Source organism: Tachyglossus aculeatus, chromosome 12 (assembly GCF_015852505.1).
Source record: "Tachyglossus aculeatus isolate mTacAcu1 chromosome 12, mTacAcu1.pri, whole genome shotgun sequence".
Classification (NCBI taxonomy): Eukaryota; Metazoa; Chordata; class Mammalia; order Monotremata; family Tachyglossidae; genus Tachyglossus; species Tachyglossus aculeatus.
The window spans coordinates 42,716,118-42,735,613 of NC_052077.1; the positions used below are offsets into that span (position 1 = coordinate 42,716,118).

The 19,496-nt window shown below is 48.3% G+C and overlaps 1 protein-coding gene across 1 annotated transcript in view; it reads left to right on the top strand.

Moving 5' to 3' along the window:
* Positions 1 to 19,496, top strand: part of TENM3 (teneurin transmembrane protein 3) — a 1,099,990-nt gene that overhangs the window by 952,196 nt on the left and 128,298 nt on the right. Inside the window, exon 8 of the mRNA XM_038755038.1 lies at positions 7,773 to 8,022. Within this exon, the coding sequence (XP_038610966.1) occupies positions 7,773 to 8,022 (250 nt within the window). The remainder of the gene's footprint in view (positions 1 to 7,772; positions 8,023 to 19,496) is intronic.

A 19,496-nucleotide genomic window follows, 5' to 3' on the forward strand; every position in this document is an offset into this window, starting at 1 on the left:
CCCTGCGTCTACTAGACACTTTTAATCGGACGTTGAAAGCCTGCCATCTTCCCCAAGGCCAGACTCATGCTCCCTCATGTCGCCAGTTAACGGGCCTGAACGCCGAATTCATTCATTCATTCAGTCGTATTTATTGAGCGCTTACTGTGTGCAGAGCACTGTACTAAGCGCTTGGGAAGTACAAGTCGGCAACATTTAGAGACAGTCTCTACCCAACAGCAGGCTCACAGTCTAGAATGTCAAAGAGCATCTCCAGGCATCCTCTGCGGCCCCAGGCCGTCACCTCAGACCCCTGGGCCGACTAATCGGGCCTCCCCAAAAGATGAATCTTCTGGAAGTTGCTCGATGCCACCTCCTTAAGCGCTTAGTCCAGTGCTCTGCACACAGTAAGCGCTCAATAAATACGATTGAATGAACGAATGAACCTCCTCCTCAACTCTCCACGGCCCGGAGAGGGTTTTCCGTGATCTCCTGACCCCGCCGATTTCCCCCAAGGACCAATCCCCAAATTATTAAGCTTCAAAAGCTCCCCTTTTCCTGCCGGAGCTTCGGATCGGCAAAGCGAGCGCCCTGGAGTCGGCGTGCTCAGAACCGGCAGCCTGGAGGAGGCTCCATTTCCCGTGGTTCCCGCCTGTCCCTGAGGGCAGAGGAGAGTCAGACACGATTAGTTGTTAAATTACTACGATATGGGTTATTAAGGTCCATTAAAAACATGCACCAATTATGGGTTGCTCTTTGCAACGGGAGGCCTTCTCCCCGGCTCTGCTCGGCTGCTGTGACGAGCAGTCTAGGTTGATGAGCGTTTCGGCGGAAGCCAGCCAATCCCGGGGTTCGTTTCCACGAGGCAGAGGCCTGCGGTGTGCTGGATAATAATAATAATAATAATAACAATAATAATAATGGTATTTGTTAAGCGCTTACTATGGGCAGAGCACTGTTCTAAGCACTTGGGGGGGGATACAAGGTGATCAAGTTGTCCCACGTGGGGCTCACAGTCTTAATCCCCATTTTCCAGATGAGGGAACTGAGGCTCAGAGAAGTTAAGTGACTTGCCCAAGGTCACACAGCAGGCATCAATCAATCAATCAATCGTATTTATTGAGCGCTTACTTTGTGCAGAGCACTGTACTAAGCTCTTGGGAAGTACAAGTTGGCAACATATAGAGACAGTCCCTACCCAACAGTGGGCTCACAGTCTAGAAGGGGGAGACAGAGAAGAAAACCAAACATACTAACAAAATAAAATAAATAGAATAGATATGTACAAGTAAAATAAATAAATAAATAGAGTACTAAATATGTACAAACATATATACAGGTGCTGTGGGGAAGGGAAGGAGGTAAGATGAGGGGGATGGAGAGGGGGACGAGGGGGAGAGGAAGGAAGGGGCTCAGTCTGGGAAGGCCTCCTGGAGGAGGTGAGCTCTCAGTAGGGCCTTGAAAGACATGTGGTGGAGTCGGGATTCGAACCCATGACCTCTGACTCCAAAGCCCGGGTTCTTTCCACTGAGCCACGCTGCTTCTCTGATGACCGCGCGGGCATCGGTAGGCCCTCTGCCCGGGGGGAGGAAGATGTTCGCCGTATCTTCCCCGCTCCCGGCTTAAGCGTTCATATCACCCGCTCCATGGGAATGCCGCACTCGAGGTGATATAATCATCTGGATCTCTGTTAGAGAAGCGGCACGGCCTAGTGGATAGAGCCTGGGCCTCGGAGTCCGAAGGTCATGGGTTCTAATCCCAGCTCTGCCACTTGTCTGCTGTGTGACCTCGGGCAAGTGACTTCACTTCTCTGGGCCTCAGTTCCCTCATCTGGAAAATGGGGGTTGAGATTGTGAGCCCCATGTGGGACGGGTACTATGTCCAAACCAATTTGCTTGTAACCACCCCAGGGCTTAGCTCATTCAATCATATTTATTATTAGTAATAATAATGATAATGGCATTTGTTAAGCGCTTACTATGTGCAAACCACTGTTCTAAGTGCTGGGGAGGTTACAATAATAAAAATAATAATGGCATTTATTAAGCGCTTACTATGTGCAAAGCACTGTTCTAAGCACTGGGGAGGTTACAAGGTGATCAGGTTGTCCCATGGAGGGCTCACAGTCTTAATCCCCAATTTACAAATGAGGGAACTGAGGCCCAGAAAAGTTAAGTGACTTGCCCAAAGTCACACAGCTGACAGTTGGCAGAGCTGGGATTTGAACCCACGACCTCTGACTCCAAAGCCCGGGCTCTTTCTAGTGAGCCACGCTGCTTCCCCGTGATCGGGGTGATCACGTGATCGGGTGATCGGGTTGTCCCATGGGGGTCTCACAGTCTTCATCCCCATTTTACAGATGAGGTAACTGAGGCACAGAGAAGTTAAGTGCCTGGCATTCATTCATTCAGTCGTATTTATTGAGCGCTTACTGTGTTCAGAGCACTGTACTAAGCGCTTGGGAAGTACAAGTTGGCAACATATAGAGACGGTCCCTACCTAACAGTGGGCTCATAATCTAGAAGTGGGCTCACAGTTTAGAAGGCACATAATAAGTGCTTAACAAATACCATTATTATTATTTAATGCCTGTTAGGTGCTCAGCACTGTACTAAGCGGTGGGATAGAAACAGTTCCTGTCAGTTGTATTTATTGAGTGCTTGCTGTGTGCAGAGCACTGTACTAAGCTCTTGGGAGAGTACAGTGTAACAATAAACAGACACATTCCCTGCCCACGATGAGCTTACAATCTAGAGGGGAGCTTACACAATCTAAGAAGGAGGGAGACCGGTATTTCATCCCTATTTTCCAGAGGAGGAAACTGAGGTACAGAAAGGTTAAGTGACTTCCCCAACGTCCCCCAGCAAGCAAGTGGTGGAGCCGGGATTAGCACTCAGGCCTTCAGACTCTGATGCCTCGGCTCTCTTGAACTGCGTTCGCAGTCGGTCGGCGCCGGTTTTGTGTCACAGCACAGTCACTCAACATCAAATCTGGAAGGCAGCTGACCCCCGCGTCATGCCGGCTCTGGTTTCGAGAACGACGTCTCGCACAATCGGGAGCGCGTGAGCATCGGTGGATGCGATCGGAGCGTGGGTGTCGGTGAGGGTGTGCGATTATTTCAGCATCGAGGATTCATAACTAGAATTCATTAGCTGGAGACGATCGATCGGGCGGTTGGTCGTTTTTGTCAAGTACCCCAAATCCAGTATAGAGCGCTATAATAATAATAATAATGACATTTGTTAAGCGCTTACTATGTGCAAAGCACTGTTCTAAGCACAGGGGAGGATACAAGGTTGTCCCACAGGGGGTTCACAGTCTTCATCCCTATTTTACAGATGAGGGAACTGAGGCCCAGAGAAGTGACTTGCCCAAAGTCACACAACTGACAATTGGCGGAGCCGGGATTTGAACCCATGACCTCTGACTCCAAACCCGCGCTCTTTCCACTGAGCCACGCTGCTGTATTAAGCGCTTGGGAGAGTACAGCAAAGGTAGAAGTCACGCTCCCCGCCCTTATGGACCAGACGGTCCGGCGGCAGACACGGTTGCTAAAATAAATTTCAGGTGGAAGACGGAATGGAGTAAGGGAGTTGCATTCTCTGGGATCCCAAAGTTCCTGGGATTTTCCCACCCTTCTTGGGCGTCGCGTGTCGGAGTTACGGGATGTGGCGTGCGGCGGGAAAATCTAGGCCTCGTGTTGGAGTGGTTCTTAAGTCTGTGAGAATTGGGACATTGTAATCCGTCGTGCACATAGTAAGCGCTCAATAAATACGATTGATGATGATGATGATGATTCAGCCTGTTAAAGGCTTCCCCAGAGTGACCTTCTGTTGAAGAATATACCGAGCAGATCACCGAGCCCAAGCCCACCTTCCCGAGTTGGCCGGGAACTCAAGGCGCCTACTGCTGTTTAGCAAGTAGCTTGAAGTAATTGATTGCGGTTAAATAAAGCTGAAAAAAACCCTTCATTAAATAATTACGGGGATTGATTATGTGCATTTCAGGAACCTTTGTGTTCTCCCGAAATTACCCATTCCACTTCAGGGTTGGTTTGTTCAAAAACGCCGAAACCTAAAGGCGCATTAGGGGTTCTGGCAGACGCCGTTTACGTACGTGTTAATAAAAGCCGACGGAAAGTAAAAAAAAAAAAAAAAAAGGAAACAAATTAAAACCCAAAGCAATTTTGCCATCTGCTGTATATTAATTAGAGCTCCTTGTATCAAGGGTAAACTCCCCGGTGGAGAATGTCACTGAGCACCAGCTGATGGAGCGAGATGGAAATCGCGTGTCGCCGGCAGGCCTTGGGGACGCGGGGTGCCCGTTCGGTGTGGCGGTTGAGCGCTTACTATGTGCCAAGCTCTGCGCTAGGCGAGGAGGAGATAGAGGAAAATCAGGGCGGGCACAGCTCCTGTCCCACGTGGGGCTGACAGTCTAAGTCAGAAGTGACTTTGGGCAAATCACTCAACTTCTCTGGGCCTCAGTTCCCTCATCTGTAAAATGGGGATGAAGACTGTGAGCCCTCCATGGGACAACCTGATCACCTTGTAACCTCCCCAGTGCTTAGAACAGTGCTTTGCACATAGTAAGCACTTAATAAATGCCATTATTATTATTATTATTATTATTATAGAAGAAGGACCGGGATCCTGTCCCTTTTTCCGGATGAGAACGCTGCGGGGCCGGGATTAGAACCGGTGCCCCTGACGCCCAGGCCTGGGTTCTTTCCTCCCTGAAGCCACCCCCTCCCTGCCCCCTTCCAGAATAATAATAATAATAATAATAGCATTTATTAAGCGCTTACTATGTGCAAAGCACTGTTCTAAGCGCTGGGGAGGTTACACGGGGACCAGGTTGTCCCACGAGGGGCTCACAGTCTTCATCCCCGTTTTGCAGATGAGGGAACCGAGGCACAGAGAAGCGCCCCGAAGTCACACAGCTGGCAATTGGCAGAGCCGGGATTTGAACCCATGACCTCTGACTCCAAAGCCCGGGCTCTTTCCACTGAGCCACGCTGCTTCTCAGAACGAGGGCGGTGCCCGATGGATGGACTGTAAGCTCGTTGTGGGCAGGGAATATATCTGTTTATTGTTATATGGCACTCTCCCAAGCGTTTAGTACAGTGCTCTGCACACAGTAGGCCCTGCAGCGTGGCTCAGTGGAAAGAGCCCGGTCTTTGGAGTCAGAGGTCAGGGGTTCAAGTCCCGGCTCTGCCAACTGTCAGCTAGTGTGACTTTGGGCAAGTCACTTCACTTCTCTGTGCCTCAGTTCCCTCATCTGTAAAATGGGGATTAAAACTGAGCCCCCCGTGGGACAACCTGATCACCTGGTAACCTCCCCAGTGTTTAGAACAGTGCTTTGCACATAGTAAGCGCTTAACAAGTACCATCGTTATTATTGTGATTGACTGAATGGCCTGATGAATTTTTTTTTAAGGGTATTTGTTAAGCACTTCCTCTGTGCCAGGCTCTGTTCTAAGCGCCGGGGTAGATACAAGGTAATCAGCATGGCTCAGTGGAAAGAGCACGGGCTTCGGAGTCAGAGGTCATGGGTTTGAATTCCGGCTCCACCACATGTCTGCTGTGTGGCCTTGGGCAAGTCACTTAACTTCTCTGAGCCTCAGTTACCTCATCTGTAAAATGGGGATTAAGACTGTGAGCCCCCTGTGGGACAACCTGATCACCTTGTAACCTCCCCCAGCGCTTAGAACAGTGCTTTGTACATAGTAAGTGCCTAATAAATGCCATCATTATTATTATTATTATTATTATTAATCAGGTTGGACACAGTGGGCAGGGAATGTGTCTATTTATTGATATTTTGTACCCTGCCGAGTGCTTAATACAGCGCTCCACACACACAATAAGACAAGAAGTTGTCCCATGTGGGACAACCTCTTTACCTTGTATCCCCCCCAGCACTTCGAACAGTGCTTTGCACATAGTAAGCGCTTAACAAATACCAACATTATTAGTAGTAGTAGTAAGAGCTCAGTAAGTACAACTGAATGAATGGCTCACAGTCGTAATCCCCATTTTAAATAAATAATTATGGTATTTATTAAGCGTTTACTATGTGCCAAGCACTGTTCTAAGCGCTGGGGAGGTTACAAGGTGATCAAGTTGTCCCACGGGGGGCTCACAGTCTTAATCCCCATTTTACAGATGAGGTAACTGAGGCCCAGAGAAGTGAAGTGACTTGCCCGGAGTCACACAGCTGACAATTGACAGAGCCGGGATTTGAACCCATGACCTCTGACTCCAAAGCCCGGGCTCTTTCCACTGAGCCACGCTGCTTCCACGCTGCTTTTACAGATGAGGACCTCCTCACTGTACTTCGTTCTCGCCCGTCCCGCCGTCGGCCCCCGGCCCACGTCCTCCCCCTGGCCCGGAATACCCTCCTTCCGCACATCCGCCAAGCTAGCTCTCTTCCTCCCTCCCTTCATTCATTCATTCATTCAATCGTATTTATTGAGCGCTTACTGTGTGCAGAGCACTGGACTAAATGCTTGGGAAGTACAAGTTGGCAACATATACAGACAGTCCCTACCCAACAATGGGCTCACAGTCTAGAAGATAATAATAATAATAATAATTATAATAATGGTATTTGTTAAGTGCTTACTATGTGCCAAGCACTGTTCTAAGCACTGGGAGAGACACAAGGTAATCAGGTTGTCCCACATGGGGCTCACAGACTTAACCCCCATTTTACAGATGACCTCACCTCCTCCAAGAGGCCTTCCCAGACTGAGCCCCCTTTTTCCTCTCCTCCTCCCCATCCCCTCAACCCTACCTCCTTCCCCTCCCCACAGCACCCGTATATATGTTTGTAAAATAATAATAATAATGGCATTTATTAAGCGCTTACTATGTGCAAAGCACTGTTCTAAGCGCTGGGGAGGTTACAAGGTGATCAGGTGTCCCACGTGGGGCTCACAATCTTATCCCCATTTTACAGATGAGGTAACTGAGGACCAGAGAAGTGAAGTGACTTGCCCAGAGTCACACAGCTGACAATTGGCGGAGCTGGGGTTTGAACCCATGACCTCTGACCCCAAAGCCCGGGCTCTTTTCCACTGAGCCACGCTGCTTCTTTTCCTTGCACCTCTTTACTCTTCTATTTATTTTCTCAATGACGTGCATCTAGCTCTAATTCTCCTTGTTCCGACGACCCGCCACCTGTTTTATCTTGTCGTCCGTCTCCCCCTTCTAGACCGTGAGCCCGTTGTCGGGTGGGGACCGCCTCGAGATGTTGCCGACTCGTGCTTCCCAAGCGCTTCGTCCAGTGCTCCTCACGCAGTGAGCGCTCCACAGATATGATCGAATGAGTGAAGGAGGTCAGGGGAATCAATCAATCGTATTTATTGAGCGCTTACTGCGTGCGGAGCACCGTGCTGAGCGCTTGGGAAGTCCAAGTTGGCAACGTATAGAGACGGTCCCTACCCAACAGCGGGCTTACGGTCTAGAAGAAGCGACGTGATGGTTGATTGATGGATGGATTGATTTGTCTTTTCACTGTCTAGAAGAAGCAATGTGATGGTTTATTTTATTTTGTTAGTATGTTTGGTTTTGTTCTCTGTCTCCCCCTTTTAGACTGTGAGCCCACTGTTGGGTAGGGACTGTCTCTATATGTTGCCAATTTGTACTTCCCAAGCGCTTAGTACAGTGCTCTGCACATAGTAAGCGCTCAATAAATACGATTGATGATGATGATGATGATGATGGTTGATTGATGGATGGATTGATGCGTCTTTTTCTCTCCTCCCGCCCCGTCTCCTCTTGCCCCCTCAGAGCAACCTGCCAACAATCAAAGCCAGGCCACCCTGCAGCCGCCGCCGCCTCCCCCGCCGCCCCCGCCGCCGCCCCCTCACAAGCATCATCCGCCCTCCGTCACCTCCCTGAACCGCAACTCGCTGACCAACCGCAGGAACCAGAGTCCGGCCCCGCCGGCTGCCCTGCCCGCCGAGCTGCAAACCACGCCTGAGTCCGTCCAGCTGCAGGACAGCTGGGTCCTTGGCAGTAATGTGCCACTGGAAAGCAGGTAAGTGGGGTGGGGACCACCTGGGGACATGGGGGGACCACCATCTGGGCCCTCCAGGCTCGAGCGATGTTCCTATCTGTCCATCCCAGAGAAGGCAGGCTAGGGCAAGCATTCATTCATTCAGCTGTGTGACTTTGGCCAAGTCACTTAATAATAATAATAGCATTGATTAAGTGCTTACTATGTGCAAAGCACGGTTCTAAGCGCTGGGGAGGTTACAAGGTGATCAGGTTGTCCCAAAGGGACAGTCTTAATCCCTATTCTCCAGATGAGGTCGCTGAGGCCCAGAGGAGTGAAGTGACTTGCCCAAAGTCACACCGGGATTTGAATCCATGGCCTCTGACTCCAAAGCCCGGGCTCTTGCCACTGAGCCATGCCTCAGGGACCTCATCGGTAAAATGGGGGTTCAAGCTTCTAGACTGTGAGCCCGCTGTTGGGTAGGGACCGTCTCTGGATGTTGCCAACTTGGACTTCCCAAGTGCTTAGTCCAGTGCTCTGCACACAGTAAGCGCTCAATAAATATGATTGAATGAATGAATGAACTGTGAGCCCCCAATAATAATAATAATGGCATTTTTTTAAGTGCTGACTATGTGCCAAGCACTGTTCTAAGCGCTGGGGAGGTTACAAGGTGATCAGGTTGTCCCACGGGGGGCTCACAGTCTTCATCCCCATTTTACTAGATGAGGGAACTAAGGCACAGAGAAGTGAAGTGACTTGCCCGGAGTCACACAGCTGACAAGTGGCAGAGCCGGGATTTGAACCCATCACCGTGAGCCCACTGTTGGGTAGGGACCGTCTCTATACGTTGCCAACTTGTACTTCCCAAGCGCTTAGTACAGTGCTCTGCACACAGTAAGTGCTCAATAAATATGATTAAATGAATGAATGAATGAATGAATGACTCCAAAGCCACTGAGCCACGCTGTTCTCATGGGGGAGACAGATGTGAAAATATTTCTCATTCTCATTATTATTATTATATAATATTGTAAGATAATATAATAATATTATAATAATAATGGTATTTGTTAAGCGCTTTCTATGTGCCAGACACTGTACTAAGAGCTGGGGTGGATACAAACAAATCAGGTTGAACACAGTCCATGCCTCACGTGGGGGTCACAGTCTCAATCTTCATTTTACAGAAGAAGGCTACTGAAACCCAGAGAAGTGAAGTTCATTCACTCATTCAATCGTACTTATTGAGCGCTTACTGTGTGCAGAGCACTGTACTAAGCGCTTGAGACGTACGGGTCGGCGACATATAATAATAATAATAATGATAGCATTTATTAAGTGCTTACTATGTGCAAAGCACTGTTCTAAGCGCTGCGGAGGTTACATGGTGATCAGGTTGTCCCACAGGGGGGCTCACAGTCTTAATCCCCATTTTACAGATGAGGTAACTGAGGCACAGAGAAGTGAAGTGACTTGCCCAAAGTCACCCAGCTGGCAGAGACGGTCCCTACCCAACAACGGGCTCACAGTCTAGAAGCGGGAGACAGACGACAAAGCAAAACAAGCAGACAGGTGACTTGTCCAAGGTCACACAGCAGACAGGCGGCAGAGCCAGGATTAGAGGGGTAACTAGAACACCGTTGGGAAGCAGCTTGGCTCAGTGGAAAGAACCCGGGCTTTGGAGTCAGAGGTCATGGGTTCAAATCCCGGCTCCGCCACTTGTCAGCTGGGTGACTTTGGGCAAGTCACTTCACTTCTCTGGGCCTCAGTTCCCTCATCTGGAAAATGGGGATGAAGACTGTGAGCCCCACATGGGACAACCTGATTACCTTGTATCTACCCCAGCGCTTAGAACAGTGCTTTGCACATAGTAAGCGCTTAATAAATGCCATCATTATCATTATTATTATAAGTGTGGAGGGAGGGAATCGATGATCAAATATATCAGGGGTAGAGATGTCTCGGGGTTTTCAGAGTTGTTAGGGAGGATCGGGGGGGGATTTTCGGTGGTCTCCACCGGCGGTCTGCCGGTGGTGGGGAGGGTGGTTGTCCCTGACTGGGGGTAACAGCACGGGGTCAAAGTTCAGAGAAGGGAGAGCCGAGAGCAGGGTTGAGCTGAAATGTGGGCTCGGGTCGAGTGATAGAGCAAAGCTGAAGAGCAGAGGGGAGGGGACTCAAGTGTAACAGAATAGAATAGATAATAATAATAATAACAATAATTTTGGTATTTGTTAAGTGCTTACTATGTGCAAAGCACTGTTCTAAGTGCTGGGGAGGATACAAGGTGATCAGGTTGTCCCACGGGGGGCTCACAATCTTAATCTTCATTTTACAGATGAGGTAACGGAAGCACAGAGAAGTGAAGTGACTTGCCCAAAGTCACAAAGCTGACTAGCGGCAGAGCTGGGATTTGAACCCATGACCTCTGACTCCCAAGCCCGGGCTCTTTCCACTAAGCCACTAAGAGAAGCAGCATAGCTCAGTGGAAAGAGCTTGGGCTTCAGAGTCAGAGGTCATGAGTTCAAATCCCGGCTCCGCCAATTGTCACATGTGTGACTTTGGGCAAGTCAGTTCACTTCTCTGGGCCTCAGTGACCTCATCTGTAAAATGGGGATGAAGACTGTGAGCCCCCCATGGGACAACCTGATCACCTTGCAACCTCCCCAGCGCTTAGAACAGTGCTTTGCACATAGTAAGCGCTTAATAAATGCCATTATTATTATTATTAAGCCACAAAATACTCTGTTATTTGCCAATTGCCCGTCAGGAGCAACCTCTGATGGAGGGAAGCGGGAAGTGGTTGGAGAGGTCTGAGGAGGGGTGAGCTGTGGGAAGATACATCGGAGGGACCGTCTCTATCTGTTGCCGACTTGGCCTTCCCAAGCGCTTAGTACAGTGCTCTGCACGCAGTAAGTGGTCAATAAATACAATTGAATAAATGAGATGAGCCAGGCGGCGACTTGAAGCAGAGGCTGGAGGGGGAGATCCTGGAGGCAGGGAGACCCGCGAGGAGACGGAGGCAGGTGGTCCACCCTAGTCACTGGGCAACCGGAGTTTGGACCGAAGTGGAGGCCGTGAGGGTGGCGAGGAGTGGAGGATGCGGGAAATGTACGTTTGTTTGTTTTTCTAGTACTTGTTAGGCGCTTACTATGCGCCAAACCCCATTTGATTCCCATTCTGTACATCCCAGCTCTGCCAATTGTCAGCTGTGTGACTTTGGGCAAGTCACTTAATTTCTCTGTGCCTCAGTTACCTCATCTGTAAAATGGGGATTAAGACTTTTAGCCCCCCGTGGGACAACCTGATCACCTTGTAACCTTCCCAGCGCTTAGAACAGTGCTCTGTGCATAGTAAGCGCTTAATAAATGCTATCATTATTATTATTGTAAGTGCTATGGGGCTGAGGGAGGGGTGAAGACAGGGTGCAAAACCTAATGAGAAGCAGTGTGGCTCAGTGGAAAGAGCACAGGCTTGGGAGTCAGAGGTCTTGGGTTCGAATCCCGGCTCCGCCACTTGTCAGCTGTGTGACTTTGGGCAAGTCACTTCACTTCTCTGCGCCTCAGTTACCTCATCTGTAGAATGGGGATTGAGACCGTGAGCCCCACATGGGACGAGCTGATTACCTCGTATCTACCCCAGAGCTTAGAACAGTGTGTGGTACATAGTAAGTGCTTAACAAATACCATCATTATCATTATTATTATTATTATTATTATTATTATTATTATTATTAATGAAGGGGCCAAGCTAAAGGGAGTGGGAGAAGAGGAAATGACAGCTTAGTCGGAGAAGGCCTCTTGAAGGAGATATAGTAAGCGCTTAATAAATACCATCATTATTATTGGAGAAGCAGCGTGGCTCAGTGGAAAGAGCCCGGGCTTTGGAGTCAGAGGTCATGGGTTCAAATCCCGGCTCTGCCACTTGTCCGGTGTGTTACTTTGGGGAAGTCACTTCACTTCTCTGTGCCTCAGTTAGTAAAATGGGGCTTAAGACTGTGAGCCCCCAGTTGGGACAACCTGATCACCTTGTAACCTCCCCAGAGCTTAGAACAGTGCTTTGTGCATAATAAGCGCTTAATAAATGCCATCATCATTATTATTATTCAGCGCTTAGAACAATGCTTTGCACATAGTAAGTGCTTAGTAAATGCCATCATTATTATTATTATTCAATCGTATTTATTGAGCGCTAGAAAGTGGGGAGAGGAGTGATCTTTCGGATATGAAGAGGGAGGGATTTCCAGGCCAGAGGTAGGATTTGGATGAGGAATCAGTGGCGAGATAGATGAGATCGATGAGAAGCCGCATGGCGTAGCGGAGAGAGTCAGGGCTTGGGATTCAGAAGGACCTGGGTTCTAATCCCTGCTCTGCCGCTTGTCTACTCTGTGATCCCGGGCAAGGCACTTCACTTCTCTGGGTCTCAGTTACCGCATCCGTAAAATGGGGATTAAGACTTTGAGCCCCAAGTGGGACAGGGACTTGCTTGTATCCACCCCATTCATAATAATGATAATAATGGCATTTATTAAGCGCTTACTATGTGCAAAGCACTGTTCTAAGCACTGGGGAGGTTACAAAGTGATCAGCTTGTCCCACGGGAGGCTCACGGTCTTAATCCCCATTTTACAGATGAGGTAACTGTGGCCCGGAGAAGTGAAGTGACGTGCCCAAAGTCACACAGCTGACAATTGGCAGAGCCGGGATTTGAGCCCATGGCCTCTGACTCCAAAGCCTGCACTCTTTCCATTGAGCCACGCTGCTTCTCCTAATTCATTCATTCAATCATATTTATTGAGCGCTTACTGTGTGCAGAACACTGTACTAAGCGCTTGGGAAGTACAAGCTGGCAACGTATAGAGACGGTCCCTACCCAACAACGGGCTCACAGTCTAGAAGGGGGAGACGGACAACAAAACAAAACATGTGAACAGGTGGCAAGTCATCAGAATAAATAGAAGTAAAGCTAGATGCACATCATTAACAAAATAAATAGAATAGCAAATGTGTACAAGTAAAATAAATAGAGGAATAAATCTGTACAAACATCTATACAGGTGTTGTGAGGAGGGGAAGGAGGTAGGGCGAAGGGAACGGGGAGCAGATTTCTCCCTTTTCACCTAAATCATTCTCTTGCAAGGCCTTGACGACCCTCCAGAAATAAAAGCTGGATAATGCGTGGCATGAAGCGAATTTAGCGCTTAGAACACGCCTGGCCCAGAGTAAGTGCTCGATAAATACCACCATTATTAATATTATTATTATTATCGAGATTAAGCGAGTAGGTTGACATCGGAGGAATGAAGTGGGCTAGCTGGGTTGTAGTAGAAAAGCAGCGAAGGAAGGTAAGGGGGCAAGGTGATTGAGTCCTTTAAAGCCAGCGGTGAGGGGGTTCTGTTTAATGTGGATTTGGATCGGCAACCACTGGAGGTTCTTGAGGAGAGGGGAAACAGGGGCAGAATGGTTTTGTAAAAAAGAGATGCAGAAAAGCATCAAGCGCTTAAATGGTATAATAATGACGGCATTTATTAAGCACTTACTATGTGCAAAGCACTGTTCTGAGCGCTGGAGTGCTTAGGTGATGCAGAAGGGAGAGGGAGCCGGGGAAAAGAGGACTTAATTGGGAAGGATAAGTAAGAAATTGAGAAGATAAAGAATACTACTACTACTACTACTAATAATAATGGTCTTGCTAAGAGCTTACTAAGTGCCAGGCACCGTTCTAAGCGCTGGGGTGGATACAATAATAATGATAATAGTAATAATGGCATTTATTAAGCACTTACTGTGTGCAAAGCACCGTTCTAAGTGGTAGGGAGGTTGCAAGGTGATCAGGTTGTCCCATGGGGGGCCACAGTCTTCATCCCCATTTTAAAGATGAGGTAACTGAGCCACAGAGAAGTTAAGTGACTGGCCCAAAGTCACAAAGCTGACAGTTGGCGGAGCCAGGGTTTGAACCCATGACCTCTGACTCCAAAGCCCATGCTCTTTCCACTGAGCCACGCTGCTTCTCTCTGCTTCTCTCTAAGCGCTAGGGAAGTTACAAGGTGATCAGGTTGTCCCACGGGGGGCTTCACAGTCTTCATCCCCATTTTCCAGATGAGGGAACTGAAACACAGAGAAGTGAAGTGACTGGCCCAAAGTCACACAGCTGACAGTTGGCGGAGCCAGGATTTGAACCCATGACCTCTGACCCCAAAGCCCGGGCTCTTTCCACTGAGCCACACTGCTTCTTAAGTTAATCAGGTTGGACACAGTCCCTGTCCCACATTCATTCATTCATTCAATTGTATTTATTGAGCTCTTACTTCGTGCAGAGCACTGGACTAAGCTCTTGGAAAGTACAATTCGGCAACAAATAGGGACAATCCCAGCCCATAGCCTTAATCCCCATTTTACAGATGAGGTAACTGAGGCCCAGAGCAGTGAAGTGACTTACCCAAGGTCACACAGCAGACGAGGGACAGAGCCGGGATTAGACCCCAGGTCCTTCTGACTCCCAGCCCCGGGCTCTACCCACTGGGCCTCAGTGCTTCTCAAGACAAGCTGCGTGGCTCAGTGGAAAGAGCCCGGGCTTTGGAGTCAGAGGTCATGGGTTCAAATCCTGGCTCCGCCAACTGTCAGCTGTGGGACTTTGGGCAAGTCACTTCACTTCTCTGGGCCTCTGTTACCTCATCTGGGAAAGGGGGATGAAGACTGTGAGCCCCCCGTGGGACAACCTGATCACCTTGTAACCTCCCCAGCGCTTAGAACAGTGCTTGGCACATAGTAAGAGCTTAATAAAATGCCATTATTATAAATATTTCCTTTTAGCCTTTGCTTTTTGATATCCTGGAGAGTGCTCAAGCATTTTCCTTCTGCCCTTTACTCTCCGATACCCTTGAGATTACTCCAGTACTTTCCCGCTGCCCTTCGCTCTCTCAGGCCTCCGGAGAGAGTTCGAACATGTTTCTTCTGCCCCTTTCTCTACGATACCCACTGAGTCCCCTCAAGTGTTCCTTGGCTGTTGTCCTTTACTTGAAATCTGTTAGTTCGGGGCCCCACGGTGGAAAGGCCCGTCAGCCAAACAGACACTGAGGTCCTCTCAGACTTCATATCGAGATTTATGCCTACAGAATTTTTCCTGCTGAAGTTATTAGGGCAGAGCTACATTTACCTACTATAATTAATTAGCCCGCCCTGCGCAATTAATCAACGCTGATTCACTATTGTCACTTCGAAAATTTTTATCTGGGGTGGTGGGGAGGAAGTGATTTTCCAGTTGAGACCTCAAACTGAATATCTGTAATTGCATGGCAGTTGACAATAATTGTTTTGACAAATATTTATGAAATGTGTCAAGGTAAGCCTTCCAGACCCGATTTAATTATTCCTTCTCGGGCTAGCGCAAGGGAAGCGAAATCCAAGCCACGCGGACCCACGGGGCCTCGGAGTGGGGCTAGGATGCAAGGAAGAAGACAGTCTCTCCCCCACTCATTCATTCGTTCAGTCGTATTTATTGAGCGCTTACTGTGTGCAGAGCACTGTACTAAGCGCTTGGGAAGTACAAGTTGGCAACATATAGAGACGGTCCCTACCCAACAACAGGCTCACAGTCTAGAATCACAGTCTAAAACCACTCAAGGGTGGTTTTCCTCCCTACCTGGCTCATCAATCGATCGGTCAATCTAATAATAATAATAATAATGGCATTTATCAAGCGCTTACTATGTGCAAAGCACTGTTCTAAGTGCTGGGGAGGTTACAAGGTGATCAGGTTGCCCCACTTGGGGCTCACATTTAATCCCCATTTTCCAGATGAGGTAACTGAGGCACAGAGAAGTTAAGTGACTTACCCAAAGTCACACAGCTGACAAGTGGCAGAGCCGGGATTTGAACCCATGACCTCTGACTCCAAAGCCCGGGCTCTTTCTCCTGAGCCATGCTGCTTCTCAATTTATTGATCAGTATTATCAGTTTATTGAGCAAGCACGCCCGTTGGGAAAGCCAACGGGCATATTGATAATGATCCTGATCAAATCGCAGCATGGCTTAGTGGGAAGAGCACAGGCCTGGGGGTCAGAGGACCTGGGTTCTATTCTTGGTTCTGCCACTTGTTTGATAATAATAATAATAATAATAATAATAATGGCATTTATTAAGCGCTTACTATGTGCAGAGCACTGTTCTAAGCGCTGGGGGGTTACAAGGTGATTAAGTCATCCCACGTAGGGCTCACAGTCTTATCCCCATTTTCCAGATGAGGTAACTGAGGCTCAGAGAAGTGAAGTGACTTGCCTAAGGTCACACAGCAGACATGTGGCGGAGCTGGGATTCAAACCCATGACCTCTGACTCCAAAGCCCGGGCTCTTTTCCACTGAGCCACGCTGCTTCTCTGTTTGATGTGTGACCTTGGACAAGTCACTTCACTCCTCTGCACCCATTTCCTCATCTGCAAAATGGGGATTCAATACCTGATCTCCCTCCAACTTAGACTGTGACCCCCAAGTGGGATCTTGTACCTAGGCAACTAGTAAGTACTTGAGAAATGCCACATTTATTTTCATTATTATTATCATTGATAATATTTATCAATTTATTGAGGGTTTACTGTGTGCAGAGAACTGCATTAAGCACTTAGGAGGGCGCCCCAAGACAGAGTTCATAGACATGTTCCCTGCCTAGACTGTAAGCTCACTGTGGGCAGGGAATGTGTTTATTATTATACTGTACTCTCCCAAGCACTTAGTACAGAGCCCTGCATGCAGTAAGTGCTCGATAAATATGGTTGGCTGACTTCCCACAAGGAGCTTACAGTCTAGAAGTAGAAAAAGATATACATATACATATATATATATATATATATATATATACATAAATATATTGTGGATATGGTCATATGTGCTGTGGGGCTAAAGATGAGGTGACATTCAAGTGCTTAAAGGGTCCCCCCCCATCTCCTTCCCTTATGGCTCCCCCCCTCACCGATTCATTCATTCAATCATATTTATTGAGCACTTAGTACGTGCAGAGCGCTTGGAAAGTACAATCTGGCAGCCTATAGAGACAGTCCCTATCCAACAACGGGCTCGAAGTCTAGAAGCGGGAGACAGACAGGAAAACAGAATAATAGGTGATGGGATCTGGATTAAGACTTTGAGCCCCATGTGGGACATGGACTGCGTCCAACCTGATTATCTTATATCTGCCCCAGCGCTTAGTACTTTGCCTGGCACACAGTAAGTGCTTAACAGATTCCATTAAAAAAAGGGTCTTCCAACTCTGTTGTGTTGAACTCTCCCAAGTGCTTAGTACAGGGTTCTGCCCGCAGTAAGCGCTCAATAAATATCACTGATGGAGTGAGCATGTGTCCAACCCAATATGGTGTGGAGTCACCTGGGGGGAGAGGTTTCTGCTGGGGGCAGGAGGGACCAGCTCTTGACGTCATCCCCTTCTCCGGCAGGGCTTTCCCTGGTATTCGGTCTTCCATGTTTTCCCAGAAGCCGCTGCAGGCGGTACCCTTTTCCCTACATCGGTTTGGGCTGCTTCTCCCTGTTTTGGATACTTCAGGTCCACAACCCCCAGGGTTTGCGTCCCCCTCGAGGGCCTGTTAGAAGCAGTGTGGCTCAATCAATCAATCAATCGTATTTATTGAGCGCTTACTGTGTGCAGAGCACTGTACTAAGCGCTTGGGAAGTACAAGTTGGCAACATATAGAGACAGTCCCTACCCAACAGTGGGCTCACAGTCTAGAAGGTGGGCTCACTGTCTAGAAGGGAAGAGCCCGGGCTTTGGAGTCAGAGGTCATGGGTTCAAACCCCCGGCTCTGCCAATTGTCAGCTGTGTGACTTTGGGCAAGTCACTTCACTTCTCTGGGCCTCAGTTCCCTCATCTGGAAAATGGGGATTAAGACTGTGAGCCCCCCGTGGGGCAACCTCATCACCGTGTAACCTCCCCAGCGCTTAGAACCCTTCTAGACTGTGAGCCTGTTGTTGGGTAGGGACCGTCTCTATATGTTGCCAACTTGTACTTCCCAAGCACTTAGTACAGTGCTCTGCACACAGTAAGTGCTCAATAAATACAATTGAATGAATGAATAAACAGTGCTTTGCACATAGTAAGCGCTTAATAAATGCCATCATTATTATTATTATTATTATTATCATTATTATGTCAACTTTTCCCACCTTCCCCCCTCCCAATGCACATCTGTCCCCTAAAGATGGGAGATGAATCAATCGATCAGGGGTATTTATTGAGTGTTTATTATGCAGAACACTGTCCTAAGCACTTGGAAGGGTACAGTACGGTTGGCAGAAAAAGTCCCTGCCAGTAATAATAAAAATAATAATAATAATAATAATAATAATAATGACATTTATTAAGCACTTACTATGTTCAAAGCACTGTTCTAAGCACTGGGGAGGTTACAAGGTGATGAGGTTGTCCCACAGGGAGCTCACAGTCTTAATCCCCATTTTACAGATGAGGTAACTGAGGCCCAGAGAAATGAAGTGACTTGCCCAAAGTCACACAGCTGACAGTTGGCGGAGCCGGGATTTGAACTCATGACCTCTGACTCCAAAGCCCGGGCTCTTTCCACTGAGACACGCAGTCATGGCAGTAGCAGTTGTCATGAGCAACCCCCCATGCTATATGGCTGCCCCTGGATATGGGATACTATGCTGGACGCCCCCTTGTTTTGGGCTACTATGCTGGGCACCCCCTGGCTCTGAGGCACCTTGAGGCATTTGCCCAACCCGGCAGCTCCTACTCTCTCAGAGACCAATCAAATCATGTTTGCCCAACCTGGTGGCAACCAATCAAATCAAAATAATAATAATAATAATAATAATGGTGTTTTTAAGCGCTTACTATGTGCCAAGCACTGTTCTAAGCACTAGGGTAGCTACAGAGTAATCAGGTTGTCCCACGTGGGGCTCACAGTATTAATCCTCATTTTACAGATGAGGTCACTGAGGCACAGAGAAGTTAAATGGCTTGCCCATATGTGCCAAACACTGTTCTAAGCACTGGGGTAGCTATAAAGTAATCAGGTTGCCCTCACAGTCTTAATCCTCATTTTACAGATGAGGTCACTGAGGCAAGGTCACACAGCAGACAAGTGGCAGAGCCAGGATTAGAACCCAGGTCCTCTGGCTCCCAAGCCCGGGCTCTTTCCACTGAGCCAAGCTGTTTCTCTATTTGCCCAACCAAACAGCTCGCACTCTCGGAGACCGATCAAGTCGTGTTTGCCCGATCTGGGGAATCCCGCACTCAGAGACCATTCAAATCATGATGACCCCAACCCATGGGCTCTCCTGCCCTTTCCCCCTCTCAGTTCGGCTTCTCCCACAGGCCTGGAATTTCTTTCCCTCCACAGCTACAGGCGGGCATGAGATGGGCACGAGACTGGCAGGCTGGAGGCGTGGAGGGATCACTTGTACATATTTATTACTCTATTTATTTATTTATTTATTTATTTATTTGTTTGTTTATTTATTTATTTATTTAGCTTGCTTGTAAATATCTATTCT